Raw genomic sequence first — 20010 nt, forward strand, 5'->3', positions numbered from 1 at the left:
ACACACTCGAAGAGATCGTACTCACCGATATCATCCTTCATCATCGTATCCGCCCTTTCCAACTGCCACGCAGGGACTTTGAGCTTCTCCAGAGGATCAGGTCGGCCAATGTACTTCGGAGGTTCACGAGAAGTGAAAGCTTGAGCTTCTCCTCCTTCTTGTACTTGTTGCTGCTGAGGTTGGAGAGTAGAGGAGGAGGAGGAGAGGGAACGAGATGGGTGGGAGAGAAGACGGGAAGCTGGAGAGAGGGCGGACGAGGGAGGAAGGAAGGGAAAAAGAAGGAAGTGAGCTTCACCTTTTTTTGGTTCGTTGAAGGAGAAGGAGAAGAAGGCTCGAAGACTGGAAGGGCATGCTTACCGGATGCTATTGGCGCTCGTGACGAGGAACGAACGGTGCTGAACATGGCTGAAGAGAAAGACGGAGGGAAGGAGGGAGAGGGAAGGTTGTCGTTGGAGGAGAAGGCAGGGCTTGGACGTCGCTCCTCGATTTCGAAGAAGAGGTCGTTGCGTCGTTGTCGAGTTCGGAGCTCGTCCTTTCCGTTCGGGATCCAAACGAGAGAGAGAGAATGTCCATGATGAGAAGAAGCAGATAAGGAACTAAAAAACGAAGGACGTGAGGGAGAAAAAGTTCAAAGCAAAACATGAGGGAGAAGAGAGAACGAAGCAAGGACGCGAAACGCGACGAAGAGGAGAGAAGCAAAAACAGAGACGACAAGAACGATCTACGCTCGCAAAACAGAAACAGACGAAGACAGGGCTAAGATCTACCTCCTCCCATACGCCTGCTCCTGCTCCCACGTCGGCCTCCCCTGCTGCTGCTCCTGCTCCCAAGCGTTCCCTCCTCCTCCTCCTCCTCTCCCGTCCTCCCTCCCGTACCCTTCGTGCCCCGCCGGCGGCACGAACCCTCCATCCCCACCTCCTCCAGGAGTATACGGATCCCTCGGCCCCTCATAGCTTTCCCTCACTCCGTACGCGTTGGGATGATCGTTGTACCCTCCTCCTCGGTTCTGCTCGTCTCCGTACGTCTGAGGAGCGTATCCACTCGTCTCCGTCTGGTTCGAAGGGTTGTTGTAAGGACCTCCAGCCATGTTGGTCGATCCGACGGGAGGCTGATACCCTGTTGGGGATCGAAGGGAATCGTTCGAAGGTCTCGTGTTCCAGACGTCTCCTTGAGGGTTCGAAGAAGAGAGAGGGATATCTTCAGCGTCCATACCTGGATAGCCTCCTTTTTGAGAGTACATGCTGTTGTAGCGGGAGTGATCTTCTGCTTGTTCCTTCTTGTACTTGAAAGTGACGGCGAGGAAGTAGGCTTGGACGATGAAGAGGAGGACCCAGAGACCGCTGGGAGAGAGGGAAAGCGATTCGGAAGGGAGTTCGTTAGCTCTGTGAGGGACTGAGAGAAGAGATTGTCAGATATCTCACCCCATGACGCTGACATCGACGATGGTGAAGATGGTACAGATCTTGTTGGCTGAATCGGCGAGAGGAGCGATGGAGGTGGAGGAGTTGGTCGTCGAGGGAGCGTAGAAGGTCTGGCAGGGCGGAAAACGGCCAGAAGCTGTAGTCAGTTCATCGAACTCGAGGAAGAGAGAGTATTCGGCTCGAGTGGCTTGGATCGTGTAGGGAAGAGCGACTCACAGATTGACAATCGGCGATGGCAGTCGCTCGTTTCAATCCAGAGACGAGAACGAGAGCGGCTGCGATGGAGAAGGTAGCGAGGACGGCAGCCATGTTGACCGAAGCGTAGACCTTGAAGAGACCCTTCTTCTCCTAGGAAACGACGAGAGAGGTCGTGTCAGATCTCGGAAACGACGCGAAGGAGGGAGGAAGTGGAAAGACGCGAACGAACCTGGACGACGCCGACGAAACCAAGGATCTGCACCCCTGCCACTATGAAACAGAGTATAGCGAAGATCCAGATGGAGAAGTTGGGTACTGAAGATCCCACGATGGTTGGGGAGGCGACGGCGAGCACTCCTGCTGCTATTCCAGCGACCTGAAAACGAAGGAGGAGAAGCGGTGAGCTCGAACGAAGCAAGGAAGGAGGAGACGAAGGGGGACGGGAGACGAACGAGGTGTTCTAGCAGCACAAAGTAGATCCCAACGTTGATGAGAGGGATGCAGCAGCAAACGAATTCGGCGCTGTAAGGGCGGGAGGGAAGAAGAGAAGGAGAGAGGGAGGTGAAGGGAGGTCAGCTTGTGATTTGGACCAGAGGAGACAGTGATCTCATCAGAGCGCGTCGAGGAGCAAACGAGCTCTTTCTCGCAATCACCATATCTATCCGCACGAAACAACAGAGCTCAAAGCGTTGATGAAGGAGCAGGAGGAGGAGAGCGAGTCGGGCGACCTCTTGTCCCTCCTGAGGTGACGTTTCCCCTCCTACTCTCCGCTTCATGTCTCTTGTAGCGATCCAGCTGCCTCCAGCGCCTCCTCCCCTTAATCCTTACGGTTCTATTCGTTTAAAGAGCGGTTGGAAAGGAGGAAAGGGAGCTCTCACTTGACCATTCTTGCGTCTCGAGAAGGGAAGGGAGGGAGGGAGGAGGAAGAAGGTGAGCTTGGAGCTTGTCCTGGATTGCTCCGGAAGACGAGTGTGTTGCTTGAAAAGGTAAGGTCCAGGTCCTAAGAGACGTCCGCCGTATAGAGAGGAAGTAGAGACGAGGTCGAGAAAGGTTGATGGTGAAGGTTGGAAGTGGAAGAGCAAGGAGCGAGCATCGCTTTCCTCTCCTTTGCAGCTGGGTCACCTTCCCTCCAACTACGACCTGCGAAATATCGATTGAGTTTCCAGGATGGACTCTTCTCCACCCTCTACACCTTTACGGAAACATCCTCAACTCGCGGGTCCTCCTTTGCTCTCTCCATCTCTCGCTCTTCCCCCTCGCCTCACTCGACCCCTCTCCTCCTCCTCGATCCAACAACGATCTCCTTCCTCAAGTCGGCCCTCTTCAACCCGTCCACCTTCCATCTCAAGCTCGTTCGAGATCTCGCTCGACTCTCTACCGAATCAGGATCCCTCCCTCGACGCTTCAACGGAGGATTCAAACAGTGCAGAGCTCACAAGAGGATCGAGCGTCGCTTCGGGATCGACTTCACCAACGACGCTTCAGCCCTCAGATCAGGATGCTAGATCGTCTTCAGAGCAGCTTGGAGGAGGTGCAGAGAGTATAGGGGATGTAGGGAAGGCTCTGAGAGATCAGCTCAAGCGGAGTTTGAGCGGTAGACCTGGAGCTACTTACCCTGGGAAGGGGAAGGCGAGAGCTCAGGACGTCTTTAGTGAGCTCAAACTTCCCTTACTTTCTCGCTCTCTTCTTGTACCATGCTAACTCATCTTTTACTCTACACTCAGACAACGATCATCTGCAAGAACGTGTCTTGTCTCCAGACGTTGAAGACCTTCCTGGAGAGCCATCGACGAGTCTCAGTGAGCTCGTCCTGCCTTCGTTCATCTCCGTCGACCCTTCTTTCTCAAGCTCATCTTTCGGTCCCTCTTCTTGTCTGCCAGGTCGATTCACTCCGAGAAAGTACTACGTCCTCACAGATGCTGGGAAACCCGTTTATGCCAGGTGAGTCCTTCATCCAGTGGTCATGAGGGAGGGAAAGTCAAGGGCTCGAGCTCACCAAACGTCTTCCTTCTCAGCTCGGACGAAGGAGATCTCAACACCATCGTGGGAGTCATTCAGACCCTGGTATCCATATTCTTGGAAGACGAGGGTGATAAGCTAAGGTTCGCGCTTCCTTCTCAGTTCTCTAGTTCGCTGATTCAAAGAGCTGATCGTTTCTCTTTGCGTCCGTTTCTCTCAGATGCATCACCTCAGGCGACTCCAAGATCGCCTTTCTTCTCCGACCTCCTTTATACTACGCTTGCGTCTCGACATGGAGAGAGCCAGAATCAGTGGTGCGTCGAGCTCTTCCTTTTCTGAATAAGCGACTTCAGGAGCTGATCTCGCTCTCTTGCTCGTCGGCGGGTCTCTCCAGCTTCGTGTCCATCTCGAATATCTTCATCTCCAAGTCCTCAGCATCATCACCGGTGGACAGCTGAAACGTATCTTCACCCGGAGAGGAAACTTTGATCTTCGTCGGCTGCTGGAAGGTGAGCCTCTCGAACCTCCTCCAGCGTCTCGTCGCGTCTTGTTCTGACTCTTCTTCTCGTCGCTTTCACAAGGCACCGATACTTTCTTCAGCAGCTTGATCGACACCCTTCAGTACGACTTCAGCTTTCTAAGCCACAGCTTAGAACCTTTACGAATCAATCCTCTTCACCGAGCCGAAGCAGGTCAAGCTCTCCTCCTCTCCTCGAAATCGAAGGTCAGCCCTCTCTTCCTCTGGCCTCTCTGTCTCCCTCCCTCTGACCTTTCCTTCGTCCTCGCAGGGTCTTCTTTACTCCCTCATTCTTGCCGGTCCCTCTCTCAACCCTGTCACCCTTCTTCGTCCCAAGAAACACTCCATCCACCCAACCGATCTCCATCTACTCCTCAACCTCATTCGATCCTCTCCCGCTCTTCGTCAGGTCGACAACGAGAGCTGGCTCCCCATCTGTCTTCCGAAGTTCAACCAGGAGGGATTCTTGCATGTGTACGTGACGTTCGTGAGGGAGGGAGTCGGGTTGGTTTGGGTTAGCTCGGATAAGGGCGCGTTCGAGGAGTTGAGAGAGGGGAGGAGGCGGGTTTGTGAGGTGAGTTGCTTTTCGAGCTTGGTTTATTTACCTCGGCCCTTCCTGACCTTTCAATTGTCTTTGTGTACAGCGGCTGGAGTCTGCAAGTCTTCTCGATCGGATATCGGACGCCATTCCAGCTCATCCTTTCGGAGTCGGTCAGTCGGCTTCGAGCCCTTTTCATCGTCGACGCGTTAACTTGCTGACGCTCGTGCTTCCTTCTGCACAGGCGAGCTCAACATCCCCGGTCTTCGCCACTTCTTCTATAAGTCCTGTACGAACGTTCAACTCACTCAACCGAGATGGGAGGCTCCGTACGACGATCTCGACGAGCAACGAAGGTCCGTCTCGCTCTCGTTCCTCTTCTCCCGTTTCCCCTCTCCTTCGACCTGACTCTTCGTTCCCCAAACAGGCTCCTCACCCACTACCAACGAATCCACGACGCTCTTCACTCGAGATCCTGCCCAGGAGCGGAGCCTCTCAGCCTTCTTTACGTGCGAACGACTCAGGAATCGATTCTGGGTTGGGTGAGTCTTCCCTTTTGTTTCTTCTTCCTTCTACATTTCATTGACATCGTGTTGTTCCTGGTTCGTTCCTTTACAGTTCACTCAACCCTTCGAGCTGTACTTGACCCTACCGGCGTCCTTCCCCAAGACGGGTTGCGTTTCGGTTGCGAACAAGGTTGCTCGTTGGATTCGGAAGGAGGAAGCTTCGCTGTTTTTGAAGGTGAGGACGTGTTCGATGCTTCTCGTCGCCTTCGAGCACCTCACTAACATCGCTGCTTATTTTCCTCTGATCGGTGCCATGAAGGACGCGCCGGTCTTCTGAGCAGACGAAGGAAGGAAGGTCGGGAAGACGCGTCGAAGTTTCGAATCGATGCACTCTTTTCGGCGCTTCGTGCGCTTGAAGCCTCGAGCTCCGGGAAAGTCACGCATCGAGACACGTTTTTGCAGCTCGACAAAGAGCCGTTGGGGCGGGTTCGATCACCATGCGAGGGAGTCACAGTCTCGACGGGAGGGTGAAAGGGAAGAAGGACAAAGGATGTAGAACGAGAGTATTGATATAGCGAGAGAAAAATGTACGGGGGTAAATCGAGATAAATAAATAAACGAGACGAAGAAAGCACTTCCCCTGCTGATGTATAGACTAAACGAGCCGACTGAGGGGAACAACGAGAGGGACAAACTGACGACCGAGAACGAGAACGGATGGCGAGAACAAAACAAAAACACTGAAAGAGAACGAGACCCGGGAAATTAAAGGACCAGACCAGCTAGACCGATAGACAAGAAGCATCTCTCTTCCGCTTCTAGTTGTAGGACGGGGGAGCGTCGCCGTCAAGTCGTCCTCCGTCATCGTGCACGAGTACGGATCCTCCTCGTCCCTGCTCAGCGGCAGCTCGAGCCGCTTCAGCCTCGGCTTGCTTCACGCTCGCCAATGAAGAAGTAGCAGGCATCGCTGAAGGGAAGTGAGGAGCGCTGGGGAGCGGGTGACCGTGCCCTGAAGACGATGGACCTGAACCTCCTGCTCCTCCGCTGTACTGGGAGGACGATCCGACGAAACCTGATCCCCAAGTGGGAGCGGAAGAGTAGGCTCCTTCGTGAGGCGAGAGGTGAGGTTGGTGTTGGGGAGAGAGAGGAGCGTGTTGCTGGTTGCTGTACGATTGACGTTGAGAAGGAGAGGGAGAGGTGGGACCGTTGTTGTCGTAGGAGTTGTAGGCGTTGGAATTGTACTCGGAGTTTTGGTTAGGCATGGGGAGGATTGGAGGAGCGTTGGGGGAGGGGTTGTAGGCGTCTGAGACGAGGAGAAGAGGAAGAGAGCGAAACGACGCGGTCAGCACGAGCAATTATTTTCGAGTCGACGCGTCCGTTCAGAATTCAGAGGGAACGAGTTAGCTGTCGAGAAGAGGAACTCACAGGGATCGATCCTTCCACCTCCGAAGGCACTGTTCTCGTCCTCCATGGATTCTCGGAACTCGTTCCTGTCAGAAGAACTCAGCGCTCCCGCACCTCCAGCAGCTGCTCCTCCCCAAAGTCCTCCGTCTCCAGCGGTCGCACTGGTCCTCCTCGATCCACCGGCTCCAACTCCTCCGAGGAAGCTCGTTCTTCGACCAGCAGCAGCTCCGGCGGGGGCAGCAGGAAGAGGCTTCTCCTGGGTGGTGGGATCGAAGATGTCGGCGCCGGTAAAGATAGCGGATTGACGTCTCTGGGACTTCTTCTTACGGAAGAAGAGGAACAAGCCAGCAGCAATGAGAGCGAGACCCTGGTAGGCGCAGAAAACGAACGTGAAACGAGAAGGTTAGTCGTGGGAGGTGGGAAGAAGGGAGGGAAAACGAAGAATGAGCACGAACAATGACTCCTCCAACGACTCCGCCAGCAATCGCTCCAGAGTTGGTACCAGAGTTCGAAGACGCCAGAGAGGTTCCGGAAGCCACCAGGACCTAGAAAGGGGAATGAGAAAAAGGTCGAGAGGTCAGCGTCCGATTCGCTGCTCGTCCCTCCGCGCCCAGCCTTCCCTCCTCTCCTGCCATCAACGGTGAAAAGATGCTGGAACTCACTCCACTGCTAGTTCCATCAGTGTAAACGAAAGACGTGTAGAAGATCGTCGTGAAACTTGTCTGGGTTCCTGAGCTCGAGGCGGACGCGGTTGTTGACGATTGGGCGGAGGAGGAGACGACCGAAGAGGAGGCGACGGTGGAAGAAGGGGGAGCGGAGCTCGACGTAACGAGAGAAGAGGTAGTGGAGGGTGTAGTAGAGGTGGGTGTGGAAGAGGTTACAGGGCACGAGGAGAAGAGGGTCGAGATTGGGATGACGCTAAAAGGCAGGAACGGCGACGGAAGGAAATAAGAGGTCAGCTTCGATTTTAGAGCAGCTGGAACGGGAGAGACGCGATCAGGTGGAAGTTCGGTCGTAGTGCAGCAGCTAGGTAGGGAACGACGAAAGGCTGAAGGTGGAGAAGCACATCGTGCTAGTGACCGAACGAGGTCGATCCTCCTTCAGCCCTCACCGTTCCGTTCTTCCTTCCTCCTCCTCCTTTCTTCGCAGAATGCCGTCCTTCTTCCGAGGCGAGCCGCTCCAAGAGTATTCTCTACCCCATCCCCAAGCACCATCGTGTATCTGCACCGTGAAAACACGTCTGAAAAGACGAGCAGACGACCCGTTCCCTTCCTCTGCTCGAGCTCGGAGCTCAGCTTTTTCCTTCCTCCCTCTCCTGATCTGTTGACTCACCTGGTTCCAACACTCGTCGACGTCAACACAGTTGTTCCTACGACGGGGACGCTCAACGTGAGAACGTTGGTCCTAGTCGAGAGTGAGACGACGATGCTCCCGTTGACTGAATCGGCGAAAGTCAACTCATCGAAGGAGGTTGAAAGGGAGGGAGTGAAGGACGTGAAGGTCGACGTCCTAGGGATGAGGTCGGTGAACAAGGACGAAGAGAAGACCGTGGAGGTAGCTTCAGGAGTCTGCAGGAGATGAGATAGAAGCACAAGAGTCAGCGTGAGAAGAGCAAACAGAAGGAGAAGGGAGGAAGGGGATGAGTCCGTCTGCCGGATGAAGGAGAGGGAAAAACACTCACGCAAGCAGCCATCTTGAGAGATTGTGAGAGAGAGATTATCCAGAACCTAGCGAGGGTGAGTGAGAGATGGAGAGGGAAGTGAGGAGAGGGAGTTGGCGACCAGGAAGGGGGAGGGAGGGAGGTGGGCGTGAGGAGGAAGAGAGAGAGGTCGATTCAGGAGCGCCGAAGAGAGTTCGTTCGATCTCGTCCTCTGCGTTGTGTGCGTTGCCCAGAGAAGACTTTCGCGTCAATCGATCTCAAAGAGGAAGGAGGTTGCTTCCAGAAGTGGAGGAGAGGCTTTTCTGACCGGGAAGTTTTTTTTCCGTAAGATGTCCATCGAGCTTTTCCAAGACAAACACGCGACGCAGACGACGAGGTCGCGACTCAATGTTTCTCTCCTTTCGTTCCCTTTCCCCCAAGCTTTGTGTGACCATGCTGAGAGCGATCCAGTCTGGAAGCAGAATCAAAGACTGGAAGTCTAGGAAAGCCAGGGCTTCGCGCTGCTTGAAGCTTTGAAGTTTTCCGGACGCGTTTGATTTCAAAGAGCGATAGCCTGAGCTTCTGAAGCCAGCGCAACCTCTCAGGAAAAAAAATGTCACCAACCGATGAGCGTGATGAATCAAAAGGGTACGGGAAGAAGGGCGAAATTCGGACAAAGAAGGGAAGGAAGACTCTCAAGCGCTGGTCTCGAGCTCCGCCGACGCGTCTCGCTCGCGATCTTTGGATCCTTCCCTCTTCCCTGCCCTGCCCTCGATCTGATTGGGCAGCACAACTTTCTCCTAGTCCTCCTTCCTTTCTCGAAGCTTTCAGCTCAAGAACTGGTGCTGCATGCATGCATCAAAAGGTCTTGATATCCATCGTCGCCCGTCCTCCTCCTCGCCTGCTTATCTACACGTCCCTCCTTTCCTCCTGATGGCGCCTACTGCTGCCTCTGCCCCTCTCCCTCGGCGTTGGCCTTGCCACAATCGCATCCCTCGCAGACCTGGCTGGTCTCTTCGCATTCGGCTTGCTGTAGAGGTCAAGAAAAGAAAAAAAGGAAGAAAGTCAGCTCGGGTCGTCGACGTCGTTCAAACCCCCCTGAGCAGACGAGGAAGCTGCGAGAGGTAGCCAAAGAAAGAAGAAGAGCTACTCGCGTAAGGCATGGTTGATCAAGCTAGGAGTGGGGTTGGGTTGGTTGGGTGAAGGGAGTTGAGTGAAGTTGGTTTGAGAGAAGAGGTGGTGGTGGGTGGTGGGTGGCAAGCGTTCAGCTTCGAACTGGATTTTATACCCAAGAAAGGGGTCAGTACCTGCGCAGGCATCGACCCACGCTGGACGGGGCAGATTTCTGAAAGGGAGAGAGAAGAGGAGCCGTCGGGAAACTAAAAGAGGGAGCTTTCGGTTCGGATCCTTCTCCTCGAGAATTTGATTTCCCGTCGCACCATTTCCCGTAGAATCCGAGAGATAAGATGTAGGAAAAGAATCAGTTTTCGCTTTTATTCTTTGCGAGAGAAGGGAGAGCAGATCGAGCTCGCGACGGCGATGTTTCCAAACTCGACGCGTCGGCCCTTTCGAAGTTTTCGTCTTTGGGAAGGGCTCGTCGACCAGCGCTGTACAAGAGAGTCGGCAAGACTGCCAGCAATGTTAATCTCTACACTCTAAGCACCTCTGCCACGTCAAGAAAGCTCTCGATGATGCTTCAAGTTTTCTCCGTCGCGTCGACGAGGGCGACTGTTTTTATTCAAAGCAACCCTTCAAGGGCTCGGACTAGATGTTGAAGAAAATGTAAGCTCGACGAATCAGCTCTTCAGTTCTGAGGGCGTTCTTCGATTGGCTCCGAGCTTCGAAAGCCGTGAAGGAGTGCACGACGCGTCGAGTCGAACTCAGCGATTGCCTGATTTTTCGTCACGAACCGAAGTGAACATAGAAGGACGCTGCCTCAAACACAGTATGACCATCTACAGGTCTGTAATCTCTGTACCTGCTTTCGGGCGAAGTCCAAACTTGGATTTGAGGTTCTTAAAGCTACGGAAAAGGGAGTCACCTCGCGGTTTTTCCCTCCCCCTGCTTCCTCTGTCTTCTCGCAGTTTGTGTTTCTCTGGTTTCTCTCTCCTCCTACAACCTTCCACTCCCTCCTACACGTTTCCAGGAAGGGAAAGCTTTTCTCAAGGGCGGGACCGACTCAAAAAAATCAAACATCTCGATCGCCTTCTCGCCCGCGCCCAGACTCAGAGCTCAGAGAGCGACTCACCGAACCTTTGAAGTTCGTCGCCCTCCTTCTTTCCTTCTTCCCTCAACCCCTTCCCCTTCCCCCCCTTGGTCATCTTTGGGCTCTTTTGCAGCCTCTCAAAGAGCTCTTCTCAAGTCAGTTCCAACGAGCTGAAACGCACAGAGAGAAGGAGAGAGACTGACTTGCTTTCGTCACCCGATTTCTCTCTCTTCGTTCAGCTTCCCTCCCTTCCCTTCCCTCGCCCTTCCCTCCCCTTCGCACCCACCAAGAAAGCAAAGGATGAAGTATCCTACCGACAAGCTATCGGAAGCCGAGAAACTGGAGCTCACCCGAGAACGAAACAGGAAGAAGCAGTCTGCCCTGAGGGAGCGACGAGCGAAGAGAGTCCGAGAACTCGAGGAGGAAAATGCCAAACTCGCCTCTCTCACTGGAACAACTCCTCTTCCTATCCCCAAGAAGGGGGCGAGATCCAAACAGCCTTCTTCGTCTCCTCCTCATCAACCTGTGGCCTCGACGTCGGGAACGAGTGGTGGGGAGAGGAGCGAGAAGGACGAGAGGGAGGTTTGGTCGCCGACGAGGAGCGACGAGGAGGTCGCTCGATTGACGGGAGTTTGTGGAAGGTTGGTTGAAAGACTGAGAGGGCTTGGAGTCGGAGAGGCTGAGATTGGGAGGCTCATTGCTGGGAGAGAGGAGGGAAGTGATACAGGATCGAAAATCGCTCTTCCTCGTACGTCCTCCTTTGCTCACTCACCGGCCAACGCGGAGAGGCGACGACGGTGTCTTCCAATCTTGGACCTACTCGAAGAGAGCTAACATTTTGTTTTTCCTTTTCTCCTTTCATTCGATGTGTAGAACTCGGATTCTCGCCGTTCAATCCCTCTTCGCCTCATCTAAGGACAAGTCCAACGTCTCAAGAACGCTCGTCGCTCCAGCTCCCTCAACTCCCTCCCGTCGAGTCGTCTCAAAACTCCTACGCTCCTTCGCCGCACCCTGGCTCGACAGAAGAGTCGTCGGTCTTCCCTTTCGCCTTCGTGAGTCTGAGCCTCTCTTTTTCGATGCGTGGAAGAGCGGGCGGGATCGTAGGGAGACAGCGACGATTTCACGGATCCGCAACGACTGAACGTCTTCTTTTCCTTCCTCTTATTTCTCCTCTACCTGCTTGTACTCCAGCTCTTCGCCGATAACCACTCGGTCACTTCTCTATCTCACCCTTCACCCTTCGACTCCCAACCCAACGCGTCGTCGTCGACTTCCTCCCCGCTCACGCCCCTCCCTCTCGATTCAACCGCCTCTCACACTCCCAACTCCCTCTCGATCCCCAACTCACCTCGAAACCATGCACGATCTCCTTTGGTCGATGTTGTTATGGGAGAGAATCCAAATCCAGCCTTCTCGACGTCAAATCCTCCCTCGGATCCAGCAACTCTTCTTCATCAACTCGCAGATCTAGCAACCCTCAATCAACCACCTACCATCGACGACGACATTCCTCTAAACAAGCAGCTCTCTGTCGAATGGCAGAAGAAGGTTCGTTCCTGCTTCTTTTCCCCTCTCCTGCTCCTTGTGAGCTCTCGACTCATCCTCACCGCCTGCTCTGCTACAGTTGTTCGAGATCAACTCCAGCCATGGAACCCAGCGACTCACGAGAGACCAATCTAGTGCAATCGATGCTCCCGCCATTGTCTCGGAAGAACTCGTGAGTCCGTTGCTCTTTCTGAGTCGTCCCCGCTCGCATCCGACCCAACTAATCTAACGCGTCGCGTCACAATTTCGTTGCAGGCCGGATCGACTCAACTCCTCATCCTTCGTCTTCTCGGCGAGACGTCCTCCCAGAAACGACTCTACGACGATGAGAGGGTTCTCTCCCAGGAAGATCGAACGTGAGTAGATCTGAGCGTCGCAGGCCTCAAACCGGTGACCGACAACCGACTCTCTCTTCCCTTTTCTTCGTTCTCTTTCCTTCAGATATCTCGAGTCCACCACGATCGACAAGAGACTTCAGTTCTTCCCCGATCCTCTCGCCAGATTGACTATAGCGAAGGTGGGTCGTCCTCTTTTCTCCCACGAAGCCGAGGAGAAACGAAGTCGCTGACCTCTCCTCCTTCGATCTCTCAGGCATCTGAATCTGGTCAACTCAACCTCACTACGCTTCTCTCGGAGCTCATCGACGAAACCACCATCTACGGAGGTGAGTTGACCTCGCGCCTTCTTCGACGGTGTCTCGGTCGAAGATCGATCGACTGACCTTGTCTTTCTCTTTGCCTCTTCCCAGACGTTTGGGATGTGACTGTGCGTCCTATCGGCTCCAGGCTATATTTATCAACCATGCTGACGCTCCCTGTCCTTTCCGACATCTTCTTCGCAGGGTTGGAAGCTTCCCTCGTCGTTCTGCTCGAGATACCCGCCCATCGTGCCTCAGTCTCCTCTCGGACTCGCCAGTGGATACTTCGCTGCTCCTCGCCCAATTCCGGCTACCCTACGAGGTGCTACTATACAGTCAGTAGAGCTTCATTCGTACTGCTCCTTATCGCTGGCTTCCTCCCTTCTATCAATCGCTCGAGAGCGCTGACGTTCCTCCTCTTCGACTTTCAGGGAAATCGTTCTCGGAACCGATCCTCAGGGGAGCCGAGAGAGCGGCCCTTTCATCATTGAAGCAGTTCGAAGCTCGTCAGATGCGGAGAAGGAAGGAGAGAGTGAAACAGTCGAGATGGGTGTGTGTGAGTAGAAGAGGTCGACGATGCGATGTTGATCGGTTACGTTTCCCTTTTGCTTTTCGTGCTTAGCTTTCTCTTGCTTTTTCCTTTGTTGTTTCTGGGATATCTCTTTCTCTTATATGTTCGCATTCTTCGTCGTCTTGCATGCCTTTTATCTCGTACAGAACGCGGCGAAGGTCAGAGAACGCGGTGGCAGGAGCCCAACGACGCGACGCTTTTGATCCTCAACGTTATGACTCGAAATGTATGCTCCTTCAAAGATTGAGCTGGATAGTTGTGAGAAACGGAGAGTGAGGGAAGAAAGAAAGAAGACAAAAATCGAAAAGAAAGAACGACGCGACGATGACGCGAAACCAAACCTCCTCTTCTTTCACCACCTTCGCCTCTTCCCCATCTCCTCACCCACCACCTTCAACCCCAAACCTTTCCTTCCTCTTCCCGTTCCAATCCTGACGGTTCGCTTTGCGTTCGAGCGTTTGAGCTCCCAATCGTCGTAGGGGAGGGGAGGAGGCGGGGGAGATCGAGAAGGAGGAGTGAATTCGACTTGTCGTCGCTTCGACGTAGGTTTGAGAAGATGAGGTGTGATGGGATCGAGAGGGATATAGTCTGATCCGATGGAGGAGTAGGAGTTGGTTCGAGAGAGAGAGAGGGTGGGAGTGTGCTCGTCGGGGGAGCAAGAAGTGGGAGTCCGAGTCGACTCTTGAGGTTCCTCGTACTGGCTCGTGTCCTGCTCGATATTGCTCGGCTTGGAGGCGGTAGATAGTTCACCGGAACCCGCTGCGACCGTGATCTTCTTCAATTCCGATGAACCGTTTCCTCCTTGCGAGTTGGCGACGACGACTCTGAGTTCCGCTTCCTTGTCTTTCGTCGACGTCGACTGGAATTCGCTTGGAAGACTACCGCTCCTGCTCCTGGGTGGGTCGATGAGACGACGAGAGATTCCAAGGGTGAAGAGGAAGCTGAGGGATTGGGATTGGGGGAGAGGGGGTCGAGTAGCGAGGTGTTGAACGGGGAGGGAGGGATCGTTCTCGACGTTCGTCGTCGCGTCTTCGGAGGAGGTCGAGAAGAGGGCAGAGACGCGGGAGGGCTTTTGGATGACTGGTTTTCCGACGTGGATGACGGGCTAAAAGTTTCAGAGCGGAGGAAACAGGAGGAGTCAGCATGCGAGGATGAAAAATGTGAGCGTCGAATCAGTCCATCCGCCCTCCCCTCTCCTCCGACTTCCGTTCGCTTCGTTTGACTCAATCTCAAAGGACTCACTTCCTCGATGACCTTGAACTTCGGACCACACCTCCTCGTGAAGTCCTTGGTGTACACGTCTTCGAACCTCATCGCAGCCTCCGTCTCCTCTGCCTTCGACGCGTCCCTCCTCTCCCCCTCCGGCTCCTCCTTCCTCGTGGGACCCGTCTCAACGTCGACGACCTTGAGGTCTCCCATGCCCAAAGGAGCGTCTCGACCAGAAGCAGCTGTCCTAGCTCCAGGAGCGACGAGACGACTGCTGGGCTCCGGAGACCAGACGAGCTCGTCGCGTTCCTCCGCCAAGATCGAAAGTCGATGTCCTTTGCTGCTGACGATGATGGCCTGTCTGCTGGATCCAACGGGGGCTGATCTGATCGAATTCGAAGTGGTCGTGGTAGGATTGGAGACCTGGGAGGAAGAAGATTGCGGACAGGAAACCGAACGAGGCGGCGATCAGCGTCTCGAGGATTGGGTCAGTTTGCACGAGGAGACTCTTTTGGCACGACGAACCGTTGAAAGGGTTCGGATAATCGTCATTTTCTGTTAGAAGGGAGAAGGTAGATGAGAGTCAGATAGAAACGAGAAAACACGTGAAGGCGAAAAGGAGGGACGACTCAACTCGAGCAGCGACGGCACGGCCGGGAGGAGGAGGAGGCAAGCTGGACTGAAGCATCAAGGCAACGAAGAGCTCGAGGTCCTTGACTTCCTGAGAACGACTGAAAAGGGAGAAGAGGAGTTAGTCGGTCAGTCAGAGGAGTACGAGAAGAAGGATACGGAGGTAAGAGGGACGAACTCCTCGGGAACGACAAGCATCCAGCAAGGGCGAACGACTTGAGCTGAGCTCCGTCGCTGCTTCGTGGTAGCTACGGCAATGAAGAACAAATGGAAAGTCAACAATGAGGTCGAAGGAGAAAGAGAGACGCTCCCTCGCACTCACACCTGAGGTACATCTCGACCTGAGAGAGCCGAGCTCGACGGTGGTGGATTTGAAGGGTTGGTTCGTTCTTCCTTCTCGCTCGCTCCCAGCTCCCTTGAATCCGCTTAGGGCTGTACTGGTAAAACAAACGAGATGATCCACGAAAGAAAAAACTTCTCGTTCAGAACGGGCTTCGTCCCGAAAGAGAACGCAAGGCACCAAAAGGTCAGTTCAGATCCGAACTTAAAAACGAGAAACGACGCGGACGAGTGAGGACGAACCTGCTGCTTCTGCTTAGACAAGGAAGGAAGAGGAAGGATAGCAGTAGGTCAGGATTGAGGTGGTGGCAGGTGGTTGGTAGAGGAGAGGGAACGAACGAAAAGGAGGGACGGGAAGGGAACGAAGGTTGAGCTCTGGCTTGGACGCGACCAAAAATCGGCGGCGCGATCGATCCAGATCTGCGTCTTTTTGAGTCAATCACATTCGGAAAATCTGCATGGTGATCGAATGAAAGAAGAGATAGGGGTTTGGTCAACGATATGAGCGAGGAGGAAAGCGCCGAGAGAGAGAGAGAACGAACCCACCTTTCGAGTTGAGGTGGTTGGTTGGCCGATCCTTGCGACGCGTCGTGCCCTTTCGTTCTTTCTCCCTCGTCCTTCCCTCTCTTTCCCAGCCCATCCAAAGCCAAAGCAAGTAAGAAAGTCATACTAACCAAAACCCTCCCTCCACGCCCTAATCTACTCCAACCTCTTCTCCTTCCACGGACTACTCCCCTCGGGCCCTTGGAACTCAAACCCTCCCCTCCCCCCTTCCCCTCTCTTCCCCACCGCCTCCTCCCTCCTCCGCCCCTCCTCCCTCTTCCTCTCCTCCCTCAACGCATCCTTTGCCGCCCACCAGCCCAGATCGTTCTTCAACTGCTTCCGATGAGCCACCTCCTTCTTCCTCATCGCCTCCTCCCCTCCACCAGCTTCGATCCGCCGCTTCTCCCCTACAGCAGCCAGCAACTCCGCTATCTTGACGCTCTCGGGAACGCCTCCTTCGATTCCTACGCCTCGAGCTGGAGCGATCGTCGGTGCTGCTGGGACGGTGGAACGTTTTTGTTGGCGACTTCGTGAGGGAGAAGGAGGGTGGGAAGCGAGGACGGCGGCGGGTCCTCCTAAAGCTTGGGTACTCCTGAGTTGATCTGCTTTCCTCGCTAGACGAAGTTGATCCTGTCGAAGCAAGTCGAGTTCCCTCTCCTCCCCTTCGACGGCGAGATCCTCCGCTGCTCCCCAGCCTCCTTCGTTCCCGACCTCGACGTTCTCGGACGCAGGGGCTGGCAAGGCGAGGTAGGAACGCATGACGTCTCCTGGGATGGGACAGTCCTCTCCTGCTTTGTCCCACATCATCCTCATCGTGTTTCGAGTTTCAGAGACGGTGACGATCTCTTCCTCCTGCTCGTTCGACGCGTCCGAGCTGTTGGTCGTCGGTTCGGGAGGTGTTGGCGAGCTTCGTTCCTCGACCTCCTTGGCCCTCAGATCGCCGACCAGCCTAGGAGAAAGCAAACCCTCTCCTCTCCATCCGTTCCTCCAGAGCAGATCGAACAGAGCCATGTTGGCGTGGGTCTCGTTGTGGAGTTGGGAGCCGACGGTTTCGGTGTAGGTGTAGCCTTGCCAGGAAGGGTGGGCTTCGGTGAGTCGGTTCCAGAGGGTGGGAGTGAGGAGGTGGAGCGAGTTGATGTATTTGGAACGGGTCGGTCCTGAGGAGGAGGTAGGAGGAACGGTGGTGGGCGAGGAGGAGGAGGAGGGGTGGGAGGGTTCGACGACGACTTCGTCTCGGGGTGGACGGGAGAGATGGGTGAGGATCCATTCGACCATGCGGGGTGCGGCGAAGGGTTGAGAGCGAGGAGGGTCGACGAGGGTGCTGAAGGAAGCGAGAAAGGAAGAGAAAGAGAGAAGAAAGGAAGGGGAGGAAGAAGGGAAAGGTGGTGAGCTCGACTCGTTCCTTCGATCCTCCTTCTCCCTCCAACAACACAACCAAACCACCTCTACTCACGCCATCTTGACTCCAATATCTCTCAACTCCTTCCCTTCCTTGAACCACTCCCAAGCCCACCTCTTCCTCGCTATCGCTCCCGTCCCCAACATCTCGTCCAACGCGAGCTTCTTCTTCCTCTCCTTGAGATCGTCCTTGTACAACTTCAACTCAAACTCTTCGCTGCTCAACCACGCACTCCCGTCCCTTCTTCGTTTTCCCTCCGCATCCCTTCCTGCGTTCTCTAGTTTCAGGAGACGGGCGGCTTCGAGAGCTTTGGCTCGTTTGCGCTTGATGGGTTGGTAGGCGATTTCGTGCGAGGGCAGAGAGGGAGGAAGGCCGATGGATTGGTAGTCTCGGTTCCGGAGTTGGGTCGGTGTCCATTTCGGTTTACGAGGGCGGCGAGAAGAGGGAGAGGTGGTCGAGGTGGAAGCGTCGTCGTCGTTCGGCGAAGAGGAGAAGGAAGGAGGAGGAGGAGGAGGAGTGGAAGACGAGGAGGGGTTCGAAGAAGGATACGCTCGTCTCGAGAGTCGGATCGCTGTTAACGAGGAGCAGAGAGTCCTACAAGAGGATGAAGAAGAAGAGGCGAGAGCGTTCATTTTGTTTTTCGTCTTCGTCTCTGGGGTGGTCGTTATTAGAGGAACAGAGACGACGAAGGAAGGAAGGAAACCTCAAAAAAAGGTGAGCTCGCTCTGAAATTCGAGACCGACGACTCCCTTCTTTCTTTCTTCCCCTCAAACCCTCACTCCCCTCAAAGATGTCCGTCTTGCAAGACTGGACCCAAGATCTCACCCGACGCATCACTTCCCTCGCTCAGAAACCCACCTTCCCCAAACCCAAACGTCGCGCTGCTCCTTCCTCCTCCACTCCTCTCCCTTCCTCCTTCAGTCCCCTCCGAGCGTTCCCTCTCGGCCGGTACCTCTCCCTCCTCTCCGTCTTCTCCCTCCTGCAAATTTTCATCCTCCTCGCTTTACCGCAAACACCCTTCCCTTTCCCTCTGTCGAGCCCGAGGACCAAGACGTCGCTCGATAGACCGGAATGGGCGTGGGTAGCCGTTTGGACCAAAGATCCGCTGGCGACGAGCGTCTGGGTCGTGCTCGGAGGAGCGGTCGTGGCTGCTTGGTGGGCTGGAGAGATGAGCAAGATGTGGGAGCAGGAGGAGGAGAGGAAGGCTGGTGGGAAGAAGGACGGAGACAGAGAGGGGGAGAACGAGGAGGAGAGAGTGAGGAGGAAGGCTGAAGGCAACTCCAAGGTCGTCCAGGTGAGCTCTCTCGCCCTCCTCCTTCCCTTTCTCTCTCGAGCCCTTTTCTTGGGAGTGCATATATGCTATCAGAACATCATCAACGAAACCCCACCAAACTAACCACCACCACCTCCCTCCCTTTTCAGACCTTCAAAGCCTCCATCTCAGCCACCCTCCTCGCCTCCCTCCTCCTGCACTTCTTCCTCCTCCTCCTCGGAGCTCCTCTCCGCTTCTCCCTTCAAACCCAAGCGGAAACCTACGCCCTGTCCCTCGTGATCGCTTTCCTGACGGTCTTCACGCCCGTGTGGGTGCTCGGCGTGCCGCCTATCTGGGGGCAGGACGGAGGGAAGGACGTGAAAGGGAGATGGGTTTGGACGAGGTTGTTCATCGAGGTTGAGTGAGTACAGCTCGAGCTTTTTTTTCTTCTTCGTTCTTGTTCTTGGAGGATGGAATCTGAGCAATGGAAGTCGAAGGGTGGTGAAGATCGAGCTCAGAGGGAGTGTCGAAAACGAGCGCTCGCGTCGCCGACGTCGTTCCAAAACGGAAACTGACCTACCTCTCCATCTTTCTTCGTCTCTCAACACAACAGCCTTCAAACCCCTCTCGAACGAGCCGTCGTCTATCCTGTCCTCTTCACCATCCTCGGAGCTTGGATCGGAGCCTTCCCTATCGCTCTTGACTGGGATCGACCCTGGCAGGTGAGCATCCCTCACACTTTTCTTCTCTTCGCGTCCTCCTCTCCCTTTCCCTCTCCCACACCAACCTCCCTTTCCCTCTCCCAACCCTTCGTCCTTTTTCATCGCACTCACTGACTCCCTCTCCCTCTTTCCCTTCCCTTCCTTCTTCGCGTCCTCGCTCAGGCCTGGCCTCTCACTCCTCTCACGGGAGCCCTCCTCGGTTGCATCGCAGGACAGTACTGGAGTTTCGGGAAGACCGCTTGGGAGACGATCATGGAGGCTGGGGAGTTGCCTGTTGCGGCTGTTGCTGGAGGAGAGGTGCCGGCGGTGGGAGGAGGAGGAGAGAAGAAGAAGGTCGGAGGGAGCAGTGGTGCGAAGGGGAGGAAGGTGAAGAGGAATTAGACATGGGAAAAGATCTTGTCGTCTTGGATTGAAGGGAAAGAAAGAGAACAGTTCGATGTAAAGAGAAGCTTGAGAGGCTGGCGAACGAACGAAGAAGCAACGAGAGAGAGAGAGAGAGGGAGAGAGGAACGACGCGACGCGATGAGCTCCTCTCTTCAACCAGGGCCTGCTTCTTTCGCCTCTCGTGAGGGACGTACTCTCGTAGACTGTTATGCAGCTGGAATCTCCTTGAAGAGTGATAAGAAGCCAAACGGACCAAGCGGCAGAGAGGAGAAGAGAGAACGAGGACGACGACGCGTCGACGTAAATGAGCTCTGGTCTCTCGTTCCAAACTCTCCCTCTTCTAAAGATCTGCTTAGCTGTCGAAATCTGCTTTCATGAGACACCAAGTTCCTGA

The 20010-nt window shown here is 54.8% G+C and overlaps 7 protein-coding genes across 7 annotated transcripts; 4 read left to right on the forward strand and 3 right to left on the reverse strand.

The window, feature by feature from the left end:
* Window positions 1-552: 552 nt before the first annotated feature.
* Window positions 553-2677, reverse strand: BDY24DRAFT_346236 (DUF308 domain-containing protein). Its single transcript, XM_076637624.1, has 6 exons — window positions 2498-2677; window positions 2072-2141; window positions 1849-1995; window positions 1638-1769; window positions 1422-1531; window positions 553-1340 (listed from the first exon to the last, which is right to left on the reverse strand). The coding sequence occupies exons 1-6, from the start codon at window positions 2503-2505 to the stop codon at window positions 764-766; spliced, it is 1044 nt and encodes a 347-aa protein (XP_076501098.1). The 5' UTR covers window positions 2506-2677; the 3' UTR covers window positions 553-763.
* Window positions 2678-2712: 35 nt separating this feature from the next.
* MON1 (guanine nucleotide exchange factor MON1) lies at window positions 2713-5717 on the forward strand. Its single transcript, XM_076637863.1, has 13 exons — window positions 2713-3270; window positions 3344-3418; window positions 3500-3560; window positions 3635-3721; window positions 3799-3892; window positions 3973-4087; window positions 4160-4302; window positions 4367-4669; window positions 4740-4806; window positions 4878-4989; window positions 5061-5175; window positions 5252-5374; window positions 5459-5717. The coding sequence occupies exons 1-13, from the start codon at window positions 2787-2789 to the stop codon at window positions 5474-5476; spliced, it is 1797 nt and encodes a 598-aa protein (XP_076501099.1). The 5' UTR covers window positions 2713-2786; the 3' UTR covers window positions 5477-5717.
* Window positions 5718-5826: 109 nt separating this feature from the next.
* Window positions 5827-8355, reverse strand: BDY24DRAFT_3623 (uncharacterized protein). Its single transcript, XM_076637882.1, has 6 exons — window positions 8225-8355; window positions 7876-8111; window positions 7206-7461; window positions 6999-7088; window positions 6565-6910; window positions 5827-6442 (listed from the first exon to the last, which is right to left on the reverse strand). Exons 1-6 carry the CDS (start codon window positions 8234-8236, stop codon window positions 5958-5960), a joined length of 1425 nt encoding a protein of 474 aa, XP_076501100.1. The 5' UTR covers window positions 8237-8355; the 3' UTR covers window positions 5827-5957.
* Window positions 8356-9057: 702 nt separating this feature from the next.
* Window positions 9058-9422, forward strand: BDY24DRAFT_373416 (uncharacterized protein). Its single transcript, XM_076638292.1, has 2 exons — window positions 9058-9212; window positions 9337-9422. The coding sequence occupies exons 1-2, from the start codon at window positions 9116-9118 to the stop codon at window positions 9393-9395; spliced, it is 156 nt and encodes a 51-aa protein (XP_076501101.1). The 5' UTR covers window positions 9058-9115; the 3' UTR covers window positions 9396-9422.
* An 805-nt stretch (window positions 9423-10227) lies between these two features.
* BDY24DRAFT_3677 (bZIP transcription factor) lies at window positions 10228-13289 on the forward strand. The gene is made up of 9 exons (XM_076637982.1): window positions 10228-11136; window positions 11262-11440; window positions 11580-11936; window positions 12013-12105; window positions 12189-12289; window positions 12375-12450; window positions 12525-12597; window positions 12682-12698; window positions 12775-13289. The coding sequence occupies exons 1-9, from the start codon at window positions 10689-10691 to the stop codon at window positions 12976-12978; spliced, it is 1548 nt and encodes a 515-aa protein (XP_076501102.1). The 5' UTR covers window positions 10228-10688; the 3' UTR covers window positions 12979-13289.
* Window positions 13290-13359: 70 nt separating this feature from the next.
* On the reverse strand, window positions 13360-15772 carry BDY24DRAFT_3689 (uncharacterized protein). The gene is made up of 6 exons (XM_076638037.1): window positions 15300-15772; window positions 15156-15225; window positions 14982-15078; window positions 14873-14902; window positions 14384-14770; window positions 13360-14246 (listed from the first exon to the last, which is right to left on the reverse strand). The coding sequence occupies exons 1-6, from the start codon at window positions 15310-15312 to the stop codon at window positions 13494-13496; spliced, it is 1350 nt and encodes a 449-aa protein (XP_076501103.1). The 5' UTR covers window positions 15313-15772; the 3' UTR covers window positions 13360-13493.
* A 2176-nt stretch (window positions 15773-17948) lies between these two features.
* GPI11 (mannose-ethanolamine phosphotransferase GPI11) lies at window positions 17949-19775 on the forward strand. The gene is made up of 4 exons (XM_076638293.1): window positions 17949-18552; window positions 18681-18931; window positions 19124-19232; window positions 19395-19775. Exons 1-4 carry the CDS (start codon window positions 18049-18051, stop codon window positions 19611-19613), a joined length of 1083 nt encoding a protein of 360 aa, XP_076501104.1. The 5' UTR covers window positions 17949-18048; the 3' UTR covers window positions 19614-19775.
* The last annotated feature ends 235 nt before the right edge of the window (window positions 19776-20010 follow it).

Source organism: Mrakia frigida (genome assembly GCF_051309035.1).
Source record: "Mrakia frigida strain ATCC 22029 unplaced genomic scaffold BDY24scaffold_1, whole genome shotgun sequence".
In the NCBI taxonomy this organism is placed as follows: domain Eukaryota; kingdom Fungi; phylum Basidiomycota; class Tremellomycetes; order Cystofilobasidiales; family Mrakiaceae; genus Mrakia; species Mrakia frigida.